The sequence below is a fragment of the Gastrolobium bilobum genome, unplaced genomic scaffold (assembly GCF_033153095.1).
Source record: "Gastrolobium bilobum isolate Gb01-03AN ecotype WA unplaced genomic scaffold, APGP_CSIRO_Gbil_v1 utg10474, whole genome shotgun sequence".
Lineage (NCBI taxonomy): Eukaryota > Viridiplantae > Streptophyta > Magnoliopsida > Fabales > Fabaceae > Gastrolobium > Gastrolobium bilobum.
Genome location: NW_026897746.1, coordinates 255,650 through 271,126, shown reverse-complemented (window position 1 = coordinate 271,126; position 15,477 = coordinate 255,650). Strand labels below are relative to the sequence as shown.

The 15,477-nt window shown below is 30.8% G+C and overlaps 2 protein-coding genes across 3 annotated transcripts; one reads left to right on the top strand and one right to left on the bottom strand.

The window, feature by feature from the left end:
- Positions 1 to 6,091: 6,091 nt before the first annotated feature.
- On the top strand, positions 6,092 to 9,285 carry LOC133309762 (GDSL esterase/lipase At3g48460). The gene is made up of 2 exons (XM_061510568.1): positions 6,092 to 6,747; positions 8,561 to 9,285. Exons 1-2 carry the CDS (start codon positions 6,121 to 6,123, stop codon positions 9,065 to 9,067), a joined length of 1,134 nt encoding a protein of 377 aa, XP_061366552.1. The 5' UTR covers positions 6,092 to 6,120; the 3' UTR covers positions 9,068 to 9,285.
- A 3,076-nt stretch (positions 9,286 to 12,361) lies between these two features.
- On the bottom strand, positions 12,362 to 14,349 carry LOC133309772 (E3 ubiquitin-protein ligase AIRP2-like). 2 transcript variants are annotated; one of them, XM_061510578.1, is made up of 5 exons: positions 14,164 to 14,349; positions 13,643 to 13,805; positions 13,330 to 13,396; positions 12,827 to 13,061; positions 12,362 to 12,701 (listed from the first exon to the last, which is right to left on the bottom strand). In XM_061510578.1, exons 1-5 carry the CDS (start codon positions 14,250 to 14,252, stop codon positions 12,506 to 12,508), a joined length of 750 nt encoding a protein of 249 aa, XP_061366562.1. In that variant the 5' UTR covers positions 14,253 to 14,349; the 3' UTR covers positions 12,362 to 12,505. The 2 variants fall into 2 exon arrangements, with proteins under 2 accessions (XP_061366562.1, XP_061366563.1); XM_061510579.1 differs by having other exon boundaries at positions 13,643 to 13,800; positions 14,164 to 14,274.
- Between the last annotated feature and the right edge of the window lie 1,128 nt (positions 14,350 to 15,477).

Sequence of the window (15,477 nt, the reverse complement as noted above, 5' to 3'; positions counted from 1 at the left end):
TATTTAAAATAACATTTAGATATACTTCAAGAAAATCTTAATAATGATTTCGGTTTTGGACCAATCTATTACATATTGATTTTATTGGTTCAACTTTAAAAAATAAAAATAAATCGAGTTATCAAATTGATTTATTTTACCATCCTTAACCGTAATGCATACTTGTGTAGTTGGATGTAGAGGTAGCAAAATAGGTTGGTCCGCCTCGCCCCACCTCTTGACTATTGATTGAAAAACTCAACTCATCCTATTTTATAGTGGAGTTGGGGGGTCAATCCGTCTAAAAAAAATAAATTATATTTTATAATATTATTTAGAGTCAAACCCATTTTGAGTCCCTAACAAAAAATACGATACTCATTTTCGTCCCTTATAAAAAAAGTCAACTTTTGGTCTCTCTACAATTTCAATTCTTTAAAAATGTGGTCCCTCAGAAATTCAATGAAGACACAATTTAGTACCTAAAAAAGGATACAATTTAGTACCTAAAAAAAAGTATTTTTTTTTGTAAGGGATGAAAGTGGGTGGGGATCGTATTTTTGTTAAGGAAAGAAAACGGGCCTTACTCTATTATTTTTTCAATTTCACACTTCCCTTAATTTTTTCCCAATCTCAAGCCTAAATGTATGTTAATATTTAGTCAAATATTCTTTATGAACTTATTTTGACTCTATATATGGATAACATTTGTCATAAATAAAGTTTTTCTTCTTTATTATTTTTAGTGGAGTACTAAGATAAAAAAAAATTGAATATCATAAAAATTTAATGACAAATAAAATACTATCTAAAAAAAATGATCCGACGGGCCAATCGCCAACTCGTTTTAACCCGCAACCCGGCAAGACGGGTTGAGAAGTTTAGCTCAACCCACCTCGTTTTGGTAGGTTGGCAGGTTAATCCATCAGGTTCAACCCATATTGCCAGTTGCCACCTCTAGGGGAGTGGTATGGACAAGTCCAACAAGACCACTAGGAGTGTTCATAATTGATCCAAATCGTTTCAAACCGCGGTGATTGAACCAAAAAAACCATAACCGAAAAAACAATAACTGAAAATCGAAAAAACCCGCATATTTTAATTGGATTTGATCGATTTTTAATTTGATTGGGGAAAATCGATCCAATCCAAATCGATCAAATGTAATATGTATTTATTAATTTTGAAAAATGATTCCTTGAAATCTTGTTGTTTTGTAGACTTGAATATTTGATGTTATTGATAGTAAACTATATTGTTTTAGTTTTTTATTGTCTATTAATTTATTTTAACTCTTCATAAGTTTTAAGAATTGTTTTAATTTGAAGACTTGTATTTTTCAGTAGTTTGTAATTTTGTATAGCTTTATTTTCATATAGCTAGTAATTTGTAGGCTGGAATTTTAGGCTTTTTGAAAAATAAAAAATCAATCCAATCCAAACCGAATAAAATTGGATTGGATTGGATCAGATTTTAAAAAATATCCAAACCGAATAGATGATTAAATGATCGAATCGAAGGGATTAAATCAGATGAATTTTGCTTCAAAATCGATCCAATCCAGATCACGTTCCTAAAGAGCACTATGAACAGCAACTAACTATGGTACAAAGTATTAGAATAAAAAATTTATTTTAAAGTGAATTTTTTTATAAATTGAGTAAGAAAATATATATTTACTTTTGAATTATTGAATTAAAATTATGATATATTTTAAATTGAGAAAATTACTGAAAACACACTTTTTTAACATATATTATTATGAGGTGAATTTCTATGAGTTTCATTAAAAATAAATAATTTTTTTATTTAGTGGGTCTTATATATAATTCATCCAAATAATAAATAATATGTTGGGACGAATGTAGAAAGAGTGCCTTTTTAATAAGGGTGACAATTTTAACATCATCAGCTAACATGATATTAAAAATTTGTATTCAGGTTGATTTATTTTTAATTTTGTGTCATGTTTGAGTTGTTAAAAATCAATATGCAAAGAAGTGTATTATTTTGCATGTCAACCCGCAAATATAAAAATTGATTTGCATTAATTTTTATACAAATTATTTGTATCGTGTTTTGTCAACACAACAATAGTGAAACTAATGTTGAACAAGTGGCACTCAAGAGGGGGTGAATTGAATTTTAAAATATTTTCGCAAAATGCCTCACTTTTTTTTTGAAAATGAATTTTTTGAGTATATATGATTTGCTACACGTAGAGACTAAATAATAGTAAATAACTCAAGCAAATAATTGGCAAGATATGAAATTAAATATGCTCAAATGATCTAACAATGCTTATGCAAAAGATAAGGATTAGAGATATTGCAAACGAGATGTATTCGGTCACCACCACCGTGACCTACGTCCAGACTGAAGCCGCTCTATCAACTTTTACTATTCGGTTGAGCTTCAAGGATGCTCAACAAACCACTACAATATTCTCCAAGACTTCGGTCACTTAGAGACCAACACTTTTCTTTCACTTACACAAGGGTTCACTCCCCTCTCAATTCAAGGAATCAGATTGAGGTGATTAAGAATGGCTAAGTACTCTCAAAGTACAGATTACACAAATTGAAGAACTAATAGGTGTATCGCTTTAAATGAAAGATGAGCTCAAGTGTATGTAATGATCAAAGTATGTAATCAATGAGCAATAATTGGCTAGAATGAGTAATAAAGGTTCAATAATTAATCTATGATCGTCCACTGTTCATTACTGTTGATGTGAGTATTTATATTAACATCTCATTTGAAAACTAGCCGTTTATAGCCGTTGGGATCCGTACGTATCCGGATATTTATTGGACCCATATCCGGATATTGTATCCGGATATTCAAAGTACAATATCCGAATATTTCATTGCAGCACCTTTTTTGCACGAATTCTAAACTTCTTTTCTTTCAAAATGGTTTCTATAATTTGGAATGCATGTAATTGGTTATTGAAACTATCTAGAAGTGTTTAGATCATGTAAGTACCTCCAAACCAATTTTTGACATATCAAACTATTCATTTTGACATTTCTTTAAGGCTTGGTATTAAAGATGCATTCTTTTAAATCAAATGAGTGCTTTAAGATCGTGAATATGTGTGATTACACTGTGCAAGGCTGCTTAAGTGCTTAAATTATTTTAGAGACCTTTTGATGCACTTTTGACTTGTTGAACCTATATTTTTAAGCAATTTACGATTAGGTAACTATATGTATGACTTGAGCTCATGCAATGCTAGATTCTATACAACTTTACATAAATTTTCTAAGTCCTAAATTAATATATCAGTGAGGTCTTGGACTTGGCTTCATTCTTTGATTTGCATTGCTTTCACATTTGCTTGACTTCTTTTGGATGTTACTTCGTTCTTGAGCATTCCTCTTTGAGTTTGTTTGTTATCATCAAAACCATATTGACGTGGCATCATCAAGTGTATTAACTTTGAGCGCGTGACAACCATATCATCATTTTGATTCTTCAACTAACATTCAGTATATAGGTAATTTGTGCCTTATCGTATTGTGTCAACCTGTATAATAAGCAACACACTTTGAGGTTTATTGATTATTTGTGTCATGTCAACCTCCATAGTAAGCGACACACTTTGAGGTTGGCGTTTTTTTTGTGTCATGTTCGTGGTGAAGGTTTTGACCCAATTTTTCAAATTCTTGTTGTGCTCGTGTTAATTTCATGCCATATTGTGTCAACTTGAATTACCACTCTTACTTTTCACAAATTAAATCAATGATGAATATATATATTTATTTACTTACTTTAAATATAAACTTATTATTAAACAATCTTATTCGTTGAAATATTTTTTAAAACAAAGTTAATGTTTTATTCAAATTAAAATAAGAGTTGAAGTTTGTGGATATACTTGGAGGGTCGACTTGTCTCAAAAAGATAATTAGAGTCTCTATACCAAAAAAAAGGTGATTAATTATTTTAGGCTTATTAGATTTTATTTGATTTATGTGTGAGATAACTAATAATACTATAGAGGCTTACTCCTTTGTGGGGCTCTTTGACCAAACAAAATTTTTTTACATAAAAAGAATACTTAAGTAATTCATTTTTTAAAAGATATTCTGCACTAATGTGGTCAATCTCACATGTTATTTATACGAGACAAGTTCAACGATGCAAGACTAAATGTCAGTGTGAAAGTCCGTACATTGATCATGTGGGACTCTTTGAATCCGCACATTTTTTTTTGGGAAGTATAAATCTCGCACGTTGATTTTACAAGACTTAATGTTGTAAGTCTCACACGTTTGCCATAAAACCTGTTATTCCCATGCGAGATTGCCACGCTTACATTAAGTCCAGTATAGTCAACATACGAGACTTTCACATTAGTCTTGAGTCTCGCATTGTTGACGAGTGAAACTTCTTCCACACAATTAATATGTAGGATTGACTGCATTAGTTTAAAATATCTTTTTTAAAATGAATTAAATAAGTATTGTTTTTATTAAAAAAAATCAATTGGTCAAAAAGCCTCCTTTGTGGTCTATTACTCTATAAAAAAATAACTATGTAAGATCGAATATCAATATATAAGATGGGAAAAACTAATATTATTTTGTAGGAAAAATCTTAGGTTATGTCATAGAGATAATTAATTGTGGGGTCTACTATTTTTAAAATAAAAGAAAAGTAAAAGAATTAATGGGCTCACTTTTATGTTTGTGTAGAAAAATTGTTTGTGTTATGTAAAAGGAGGAAAACATTACCCATATAAGATAGGCCTGTTTATGGAATAACTTTACCCATCGAGTTTCATTACAATTAAAAAGTTCAAAAAAAAAAGAATTTTATTTTTTCTGCAGTCAATATAGATAATTTATTTACATTAAGCTTAAAACAACGTCGTTTTGAAACGAAAATCAAGATACTTTTATAATTATAATTTATTTCAAGATTATAATATTTTAATCTTTCAACGCAAAACGATGTCATTTTAAGAGTAAGTATAGATAATTTATCTATATTTATTACAGAAACATTAAAACCAAAAAAAAACTACCTTTTAGAATATCATTCAATAAAATCATAATAAACTCATGTTCCTTATTTTGATTTATTTTGTGTTCTATAATTGTATATGACACATAATTTAAATATTAGACGTGGCATTCAGCAATTCAGTCAGTAAAAAATTTGTACTGTGGTAGTTGGTAGCCATTAAGTGGGTCATACCAAAGCAACCAAAGTTGCTCGCAAATTAACTTCCAACATCCAAAAAGAGGGCTCCGATGCGTTTCCACGCTGTCCACCTTCTTGTTTTACACAAAATACCTAAAAACGGTTGGTGCGGGGACATGCTCATTCAATACCTCAATTATTAGAAACTAAATAATTTTAAATTCTCGTTATTAATTTTTTTATTATTAAATAGAAAAGATATGAAATATTTTTTTAGATATTATATATACCAACTTTCATTTAAATTTTTTTTATTAAATATCAAAAAACTAATTTAAGAAGATACAACCCTACTCATAAATTTTGTGAAATACTTTCAATGTGCATCTGTGTAAAAATTATATAGAGTGTATTTAAATTTAAATTTTAATAAATTAAGATTTTAAAATGTTTTAAATCAAATTAAAAGCACATATAATTTTATTTATACAATTTAAACAAAAATTCATTAATTTTTTTCTCTTTTCAATTTTGTAATAGAAGCCAACTGCATACTCCCCAACTACCCTCTCACCCCAAAAAGTATTAATAGGATTGTAAATGTAAGTCTGACACGGCATGTAACAGAGACATAAAGCACGATAAACTATTGGGATTAAAATTTGAAAAATCTTTGGTTTATAATTTTTTTTTACAAATTACACTATATATTTTCGGGAGAACATAGTATAACATAGTATTCTCTTGGAAAAACATAGTATAGTTTGTAAACAAAAATTTTATAAATATAACATTTCCTTTAAATTCTTGCATAAAAAAATTTCTTCAGAATTTGTACTTTGGTAGTTACGGTACATTTATTAATTTCAAAATTGTATAATATAGTGTGTATCTCAAAGTCTTGTATATATAAGCCTTGAACTCAATAGCTAAACTGCTAAAGCAATTTGCATACACTTCTGAACACAATTAAGGTGGCCTTTCGAAATGGCATCCATCACTTTTAAAATCACCCTCATTACAATTTGCATATTCTCCTCAGTTCTGTCAATTACTTATGCAGCAACTGAGGAGGGACAAACAAGACCCTTCAAGAGGGTTTATGCCTTTGGGGACTCTTTTACCGATACAGGTAACACTAAGAATGCCAATGGTCCAAGTGGGTTTGGTCATGTATCAAACTCTCCATATGGAACCACCTTCTTTAACCATTCCACCAACAGGTACTCTGATGGTAGGCTTGTGATTGACTTTGTGGCTGAAGCACTATCTTTGCCTTACTTGCCCCCTTACTGTCACAAAAAAGGCAATGACACTTTTGGGTTGAACTTTGCTGTTGCTGGTTCTACAGCAATAAACCATCTATTCTTTGTCAGGAACAACCTTACCCTTGATATCACTCCTCAGTCCATCCAAACCCAGCTTCTATGGTTTAATAGGTACCTAGAGAGCCAAGGATGTCAAGGTGTGGAATCAAAGTGCAAAGATTTTAATGAGACTCTATTTTGGTTTGGTGAGATTGGAGTCAATGATTATGCCTACACTCTTGGATCTTCAGTCTCAGAGGACACCATAAGGAAGCTTGCAATTAGCAGTATCTCAGGAGCTTTACAGGTAATATAATATGCCTTATTGGCCCTGGTCTTTAATACCAACTTATCAAGTACTTATAACTCAAAAGCATATTACTTATTTTCCTTACATAGAGCAATTTTGTGCACAGAATCATCATGTGACAAGGTGAATTTATGAAGAACAATTAATCAATATAATTAATGAATATGTGGGTGTTTGAATGTTTTTTTTTTTTTAGCGAGGTTATATTTACTATCTCTTTTCGTTTATCATCTCTTCAATAAAATTTTAACCGTTGATTTTCGTCAATCTGACTGTTATAATTTATTGGGTCACACTTATTAATAATTATTAATTCTTAATAAATTATAATTGTCATATTGACGAAAATCAACGATTAAAATTTGGTGGTAGGAAACTGGAAGCAAAAAAAGATTGTAAATATAACCTTATTTTTTTGCCCAATAAAAAAGCTGTATTTTAAGAAGTTCTTTCATTTTATTTCTCTAAGTAGCAATTTTTTAAAAAGCAGAATTCAAAAATGAAGAAGTTAAAATAGTATATTTTTTAAGTCAAGATTCCTTGTTTGTTGAAAAAGATTTGTTCCGGTGGGCGATTTGGGTAGGTTATATTACATTGTGTGTTTAATTTTCACTTATATCCAAAAAAAAATAGAAAAAAAATCGGACCACAAAGGTTAAATATTTTTTTAAAAATCTAATTTGTCATAGTCTCATTCCAATTACTCCACTCCACTATCACAACTACCATATAGGGTATTTGCGGTCTGGATTGGATCAGTTTTGAAAGCAAAAACCATCCAATCCAATTTCTTCGGTTTGATCATGTACTCTCCATTCTGTTTGGATTTTTTTTCAAATCCGATCCGGTACAATCCAATTTATTTCGAATTGAATTGAATTGGTTTTCGATTTTTTGAAAATCCTAAAATTTGTTTCCTGATTATTGTGCAAATATCATCTTTTGGATTTTAAAATATAAAAGTACCAGTAAACGATAATATAGTTTTTTTTTTGGCAATGAGATATGAAGCTCTATACAGATGAAATTTTGTTGATGAGATGTGACTAGATTTTTTTTGAGTTTAGTTGATGGGTTAATGGGTCTTGAGTTTAAAAATTTTTGGGCTATGATAGGGGAAAGACCCAAGTAGGTAGAGAAAAATTAATATATTGGATCTGTTTGGATGGGATCTCTTTTCATCAACCAATCTGAAAACTGATACAATCCAATTAAAATTTGCGGTTTTTTTTCGATTTTTGATTTATTCGGTTATTGATTTTTCGATTCGGTCACCACGATTTGAATCGGTTGATGGACACCCCTACTACCATCACATATATTTTTTAATAATTTTATATATAAAAAATATTTTTTAATTTTAACATCTAAATGATTTTTTTTAATTAAATGTGATTTTCACATGTTACGTCTAAATACAAAATTGTTTTGATTTTTAAAAAAGTCGTTTTGAAAAATACAACACATAAAAAGTTCCTTTTTACAAAAATTTATCCAAATGGGATCCTATGTCAGGAACCAACTCTCCCAAATTGATTTGTGACATGGTACAAGAACTTTTATGTCCAAGTGATCCAAAATTTGATCTCACGATCACATTCTTCCAATTAAAAAAAAAATTAAATTTCATCATAATGTTACAAGATAAAATGAATATGTGCATTATTCATGTTTCAAAGTCTATAAATTATTTTTTTGTAAGGATATGTTAGAAATATATATACTTATACAATAACTTAAATTTTTAGGATAATTGATTTGTCACACAACCATCAATAGTTTCATTCACTGTTATCATTCTGTTTTGCAGGCACTGCTTCAGAAGGGTGCAAAATACCTAGTTGTGCAGGGTTTGCCACCGACCGGTTGCCTTACATTGGCCATGTATCTGGCTCCTCAAGATGACAGAGATGACATTGGATGTGTTAAAAGCGCCAACAACCAAAGCTACAACCACAACCTTGCGCTGCAAGCCAAATTACAAGAATTCAGGAAACAGTACCCCCATGCTGTCATTGTCTATGCTGATTACTTTAATGCCTACCATACTGTCATAAAGAATCCAAGCAAATATGGTTTCACAGAGGTCTTCAAAGTGTGCTGTGGATCAGGAGAACCTCCTTACAACTTCAGTGTCTTTGCCACATGTGGCACACCTAATGCCACGGCTTGCACAACCCCTTCTCAGTACATTAATTGGGATGGTGTTCACCTCACAGAGACCATGTATAAGGTTGTTTCTAAAATGTTTCTGCAAGGAAACTTCAGCCAACCTCCATTCAATTTTTTGTTGGAAAAGAAAGAGAAGCAGGGGTGAATGGTTCACCCAGGAATAATATTTGGTATTTGCTTGTCCTTATGGCTTTAAAGCTTCTGCTAATGTAACTATAAGTGAGGGAATTTGATTTTATCTTTTTTTGGTAGAACTTGTGTCCACTGCATCATATATGAGACGTTAACTGGAATGTTGTATTTGTATCATTTGCCATGGTTATCGTTAGCAGAACATGATAAACCGTAATTAGCACATGCTTGTGGTTGTAGACATTTATTTCTCCCTCCTCCCCCTTAAAGAAATAAAAAATAAAAAATTCAAATGGAATAAAGAAGGAGAAGCTCAAACTGAAATTCATAATATAAAAGGTTCGGTGTCATTTTAAAGGATGTAAAGTTGTAAAGTTGTGTCATTTTAAGAAAGAGATAGATAAAGGAAGAGAGAGAGTTGACAAAAAAAATAAATAAAAGTGTGAATCTCACTCTTTATAGAAGTGAAAAGATATAAATTATGTTAAACAATTTTTCCAATATAAAATTGCAGAAAACATTTAATGCTAGCCTGAGTCTATGACCAACCATACTCGCTCTTGTTCGTTTTCAGTAAAAGGAGCTCAATTTCGATGCACAGGAATCCTTGCTCTTTTACCAAAAAAAAAGGACAAATATAGAATATGGATAGAAATAATTATAAATACGAGAGTAATATAAAAATATTATTTTTTATATTTAATAAATGATATAATAAATACTCGATGAGATAGGGATACCCAAAATATTTTGAAACATCGATCAAAGTATCATTGTTTGGCAAATTTTTTATCCAATGTCATATGAACAGTATTTTTTACCAAATTACTATGTGACATAATTCGCTACGATTGGTACCGAATTACGTTCACTAATAATTTTGTGACACGTGAAATATTTTCTCAGAAAAAAACTGACTAGACAAAGTTCGCTACTAATAATAACGAATTTGATATATAATGTGATCACATGTCACGAAATCATAGACAAATATAATTTGATACCAATCATAATAAATTACATCGTGTGATAATATAATAAAAAGTAAAGTTAACGCGATATTTGAATAAAAAATTTACCAAATATTTTCCTCTTTAAGAAAATTGGCCATTTGCCCAAACTGATCCGGGCATTATTATCAATAAAGCAATAAAGGGCTTGCTGCATAATTCAGACCCCGTACTCTGATACTGCAGCAACTCATGATATCCGATACAAAACATTTAGACTAAATACTTTTTTGGAGTACTAAATACTTTTTTTTTTTTTCTTTATCAAATTTCACGATGTCTGCTTTAGTCTCTAGCAAATAAAAAGATTCATCGTCGTGGTCCTTAAGAAATTCAAAATGAATCAATTTTAGTCCTTTCGAGAACTAATATGGGTCTTTTTTGAATTTATGAGGAGTACAATTTCAACTAAATGTGTTCATTTTAAATTTTTTAAAGACCACAATTGACTTTTTTATTTGTTAAGGACTACAGCAGGCATTGTAAAATTTGTCGAGGATCAAAAAAAATATTTACTCGAACATTTATGAGTTTGCAGACATGGCATGTGGTTTTCAACAAGAAATTTTAAGTAATAAGCATCACAACTTCCAATCTTGAAATGCGGTTATTCAACTCTTTAGATTCGAATATTATTTCTAATTTTTTAATCATATAATTACTGATCGTTTTCCCTCAAAATTTATAGAAATCTTTAGTTATAAATGCATAATTGTAAAAGTAGGATATTCTTATTACTAATTTTTTTTACTATTATTTTATTATCACTTCAATTACTATTAGATTAGAGAAAAAGTTTAATGAAGAAAGAGAAAAGAAAAATAATTTTTGAATCCAATGGTGATTAGAGTAATAGTGAAGTAATAGTAAAAAAATTGATCTTATCTCATGATTGTAAGTTGTAACTTCAAAGAAGAATATATATTCCAATTTCAGCTCCCTCACAAAAATCTTTAGTTATGAATGTATCATGTTAAGAATGGTATCAGGGAGTCTAAAACCTTTTATAAAAGATCCTTTCACCAATGAATTGGCGGACCCAGTAAAATTTATTTATGTCGAAAATTTCTTTTCGTAGAAAATTTTAAATACATTAAAAAAAATATGGTCAAGTGGGCAAGAGTAGATCCGCCACGGTTAGGTACCCACCAAATTTAGTAGCAACGAAATGACAGTGTGCAACACCTGTAGAAAATAAAATTTTATATACATGATCTTCGAATCCTCACTTTCCTGCAAAAAATTGTTCTTTATCCAAGCGTTCAGTGCAACAATTCTAGAGATCTAAAAGTAACAAGCATACCCGCAATCAAGATAATTTAACTTAGAACTCTAAACAGTGAAGTGGATTGCTGCTAAAAATCAAGAAGAGATCAAACACGGCAAAGAAGAAAGGAAAAAGAAGACGACAAAAAAAAAGAGGGAGAAAAAAAAGTGGTAATAGTTTATATCACTTAGCAACAAAAGTCATTGAAACTAATGGCAACCCATCTCTCCGTTCCTAAAAGTGAATCACCAAGCTCACTGAGACAAGACTACTAGCAACAAAAACAACCCTTATGATGACAAATAAAAAAAAAAATCATGTCTGCTTGCAGACATTTTCTACTGAATAGGTCCGTCACTGAGTATATGATAAAGCACAATAAATAAGTTGATACCACATTTCAATTTAAGACACTAGTTCTAGTTCTGTGGGTTTTTCGCACTTATATGATACTTACTTGATTTATTTCTGGACTCTATCACTATTTACAGTTGAATATTTTCACCACCACCACCATTGCTGAAACAGCCACGGTGGGTACATCCTGGAAAGCTTTGTTTTGAATTGGTGATTTGGCCCTTTATGCAACTCATTTTTGCACATTTCACAACCACCTATATAAATACATTATCCCATAGGAAGGACCTTTGGCCATTTCCACTCCATCTTTTTCATACACTCATCCTTTCTCTACCGTAATATATAGCGGAATGCATCACATGTGCACCTATCCAATCACTCCTCCTCAACCGTATAATAAACACTCAGTGTACCAATTTGGGTTTAACAAGCTTAAACCTCTCGTGTATCTTTATCATCATATAAATTACCAGACAAATATACATATCTCGCTTTATTATAATCGTCCTACTTTTTTTTTGGGGAAAGTAATCGTCCTACTTATGTCTTCTATAATGAGGATTTTCTCCTTCCTCTTCACAACTATGTAAGCGAAGTGTTAATGCATATGAAATTTCTATTTAATGCAAGAGGTCACCTCATTTTCTTGTAATATCTTGATAAACACAGTAACTGACATATTTTGTGCAAGAGAATGTAATAATTGAGTACTCTACAAACAAATAATCAAGAGAAAAATTGACCACATTCTATACACTGATGGCTGGCATTTTTCTCACCTGTACATATTATTATTCAATCAAAATAAGTACTCTTAATACATAAAGAAAACAGCATCTGGAATATATTCTGGCAAGTTGTTTACAAAGAGATAGAGACGCATCATGTCTTCTCTATATATGGTTTGCACATCAATCACTTCGCTACTGCATGTTAGAACCCACAAATCCCCTGATTTAACTCTCTTTAAACTTCCCCTGCAAAATGGACAAGATTCTGACCTTGTGTTCCTGTACCATAAAGTGATAAAAAGATGTTTTAACTGTTAAGAATAACTCCATTCCTTCATTCTCATTTTAACAATAACTAGTTTACAATTACTGGCTTATAGAAGGAAAAATGAGGTCATCATTACCAGTCATTGTAACACTTTATACACATAGCGTGGCAGCAATTAGGCAAAACCATTTTGGTGCAAGACTCTAAGCAGATGCCACACTCATTTTCTCTCTCCGAGTCCAAATCATAGTGCTTCCTCTTATCCTCCTCACTCCTATTGATAACCATCTCGATGCTGTGACCTTTTTCTACAGTAATGTCCGTATCTACTAAATCACCTTGAAGGCGCTCGAGAGAAGGTAATATAACACCTACAGTTATAGATTAATGAACGCAGCTAGTTAAGTGCAAAAACAGAAGAACACTATTAAATGAATTTACTCCTTCATAAATTAAAGAAAACAGAAATGCAGTTTTTGGATCAATATGATATTTATATAGTTTAAATACTAAATTCATTATATCAACCAGTGGGAATAAATCAAAATGCAATAATATTAACAGCTGCATGGTATCCACATAACCTTCTATGCAGTAGCATAGTGCACTATAAGCGGAACAAAGGTATTTAGTTCTTACTATAGAACTCCCTTATGGTTGCTTTTCTTCCACAAGAATAGATACTTGGCTTCCCATTGGTTTGAACCTAAAAGAGAGAGAGAGGATCAATAAAATTAATAATATTGAAGAAAGAAGCCATTAATTCAATGTAGAAAAGAATATCTAACAGATGGGGAAGATTATATTTACAAACTTTTTATTTACGAACTCTTACAAACTACACTAAATATAATTCGTCATATTTCAATTAAAAGTGTATGACCGGTCATACTTAGTGTAATTTGTTAAAAAGGTTTGTAAACGGATCTTTCCCCCTGGCAGATATACTAACCTTGTACACAATTACATGGAAAAGATTCAAATGACTTGGAAGTAGACATGAACATGAGCAATCCATCCATTGGAATAAAAACATAAATATTGGTGCCAATTTATTGTAAACTAACTTCATTTGAAGGCAAGCCCTTCCATTGCCCCTTGGAATAGAAGCTGCCCTGCATACAGTTTCAAATTTAAGCTAAAATATTATATCTGAAACTAATCATTTAAACTTTTCCCTTATAATAAATGTATTCTAAGGCACTACCCTTGAATTCCAAGCATCATCAATATACAAGTAAACTAACCTAAAAGGATTAAATGGACAATAATACAGTGTTGGCAGCAGCATTGATTTTTAGATTGAGAGTACCCACAAACATGACTTAAACAAAAAAATAAAAATAAAAAATGCAACTAACGAGCTAATATGTACATACATACATGTCTTTTAGAATGTCAATCACATTAGTTCACCAAGTGAACCTCTCTTGCAACAAAATACAACACAGTGAGAGAAGAGAAAGAACTCACAGCATATTGGCATGTTGAATGTCAGCCTCAAGTGCCTTGAGGGAGTCATGAAAAGAGGGTGCTGAATCAAGAATTTGGTAGCGAAACATTTCTCAAGCTTGGGATAATGATTCTTACTATGAATCAGGAAGCAGAGCTGATTAGAGAGAAAGAAAGCCAGAGAATAAATGGGGTCGTAAAAACACACAAATGCCATGGAAATTTGTGTTGGGTTGTTGACCAAGCACAGATAGAGATCGGGTCTATTGAGTCTTGGAGACGCTCAGTGGTCGTTTTTGACCACTCCAGAGGGACATAGGGAATCAACACTAACATTTCTTTTGAAACATTGACTTTTTTGTTTTCAAAACAAATAAAAGACAAATATTTATTTATAATTTTTTTTACAAATTACATTAAGTATCACCGGTTATATACTCTTAATTAAAATTAAAATATGACCGGTCATATTAATATAATTTGTAAAAATTTATAAACAAAAAATTTGTAAAAATAACCTTTAAACTTGCATCTATCTTTCACTGCTTTTTTCTGCTTTCGGTTGAGGAGCTACTGGGAGCAGTTATTTCACTGATTTTAATGCTCCCAAGTCACAAGTTACTAGAATAATCTTCTGATCTGGTCAAAAACCGAATTAATAAGTGATTTTGTAAAAATAAAATTTGAGAGAGCTAGTCTCACTATAATATAATATTCCCAACTCAAATAGGACTATTATGGTTTATAAAAAAATAAGTGATTTTGAATATGTTAAAAATTTGATAAGGAACCTTATGTCCAGCTCCAAAACCGATTAGTCGATTAATCATATCTAGAACAATTACCTTTCTTTATCTTTATTGTCCTTTTTTAACTTGGTCTTGACTCTGCTTACGGGGCTTTGGCCTTGGCGTTTCTCTGTTTTCTTCTTTCTTTCTTTTTTATCATTGTACCCTTTATTAAATAAAAAATTATCACTTTGCTTTTGTACCAAAATTATATATTAATCTACCACTGTTTAATTGTTGACTGGACTATGTAATCAATTACAATATCCATGTAATCGATTAACTGATATAATTGATTATATCAGTATACGGTAATAAATTACATCAGTGAACCAAGTATATAATTTTTTTTCCACAATTTTTTTTTGGATCAAACGAGTTTCTATGGTCATATATTCATAATATAAAATTTGAAGAGGGACTTTGTGGTATCACAAAACCTAATACGAAACTAACTTTTAGATATTTTATCGTAAAATTTCAAAAGACTATAATTTTAATGTGCCCGAATCAAGTGTTTTTTATTATTCTACATAAATTTTCGAAA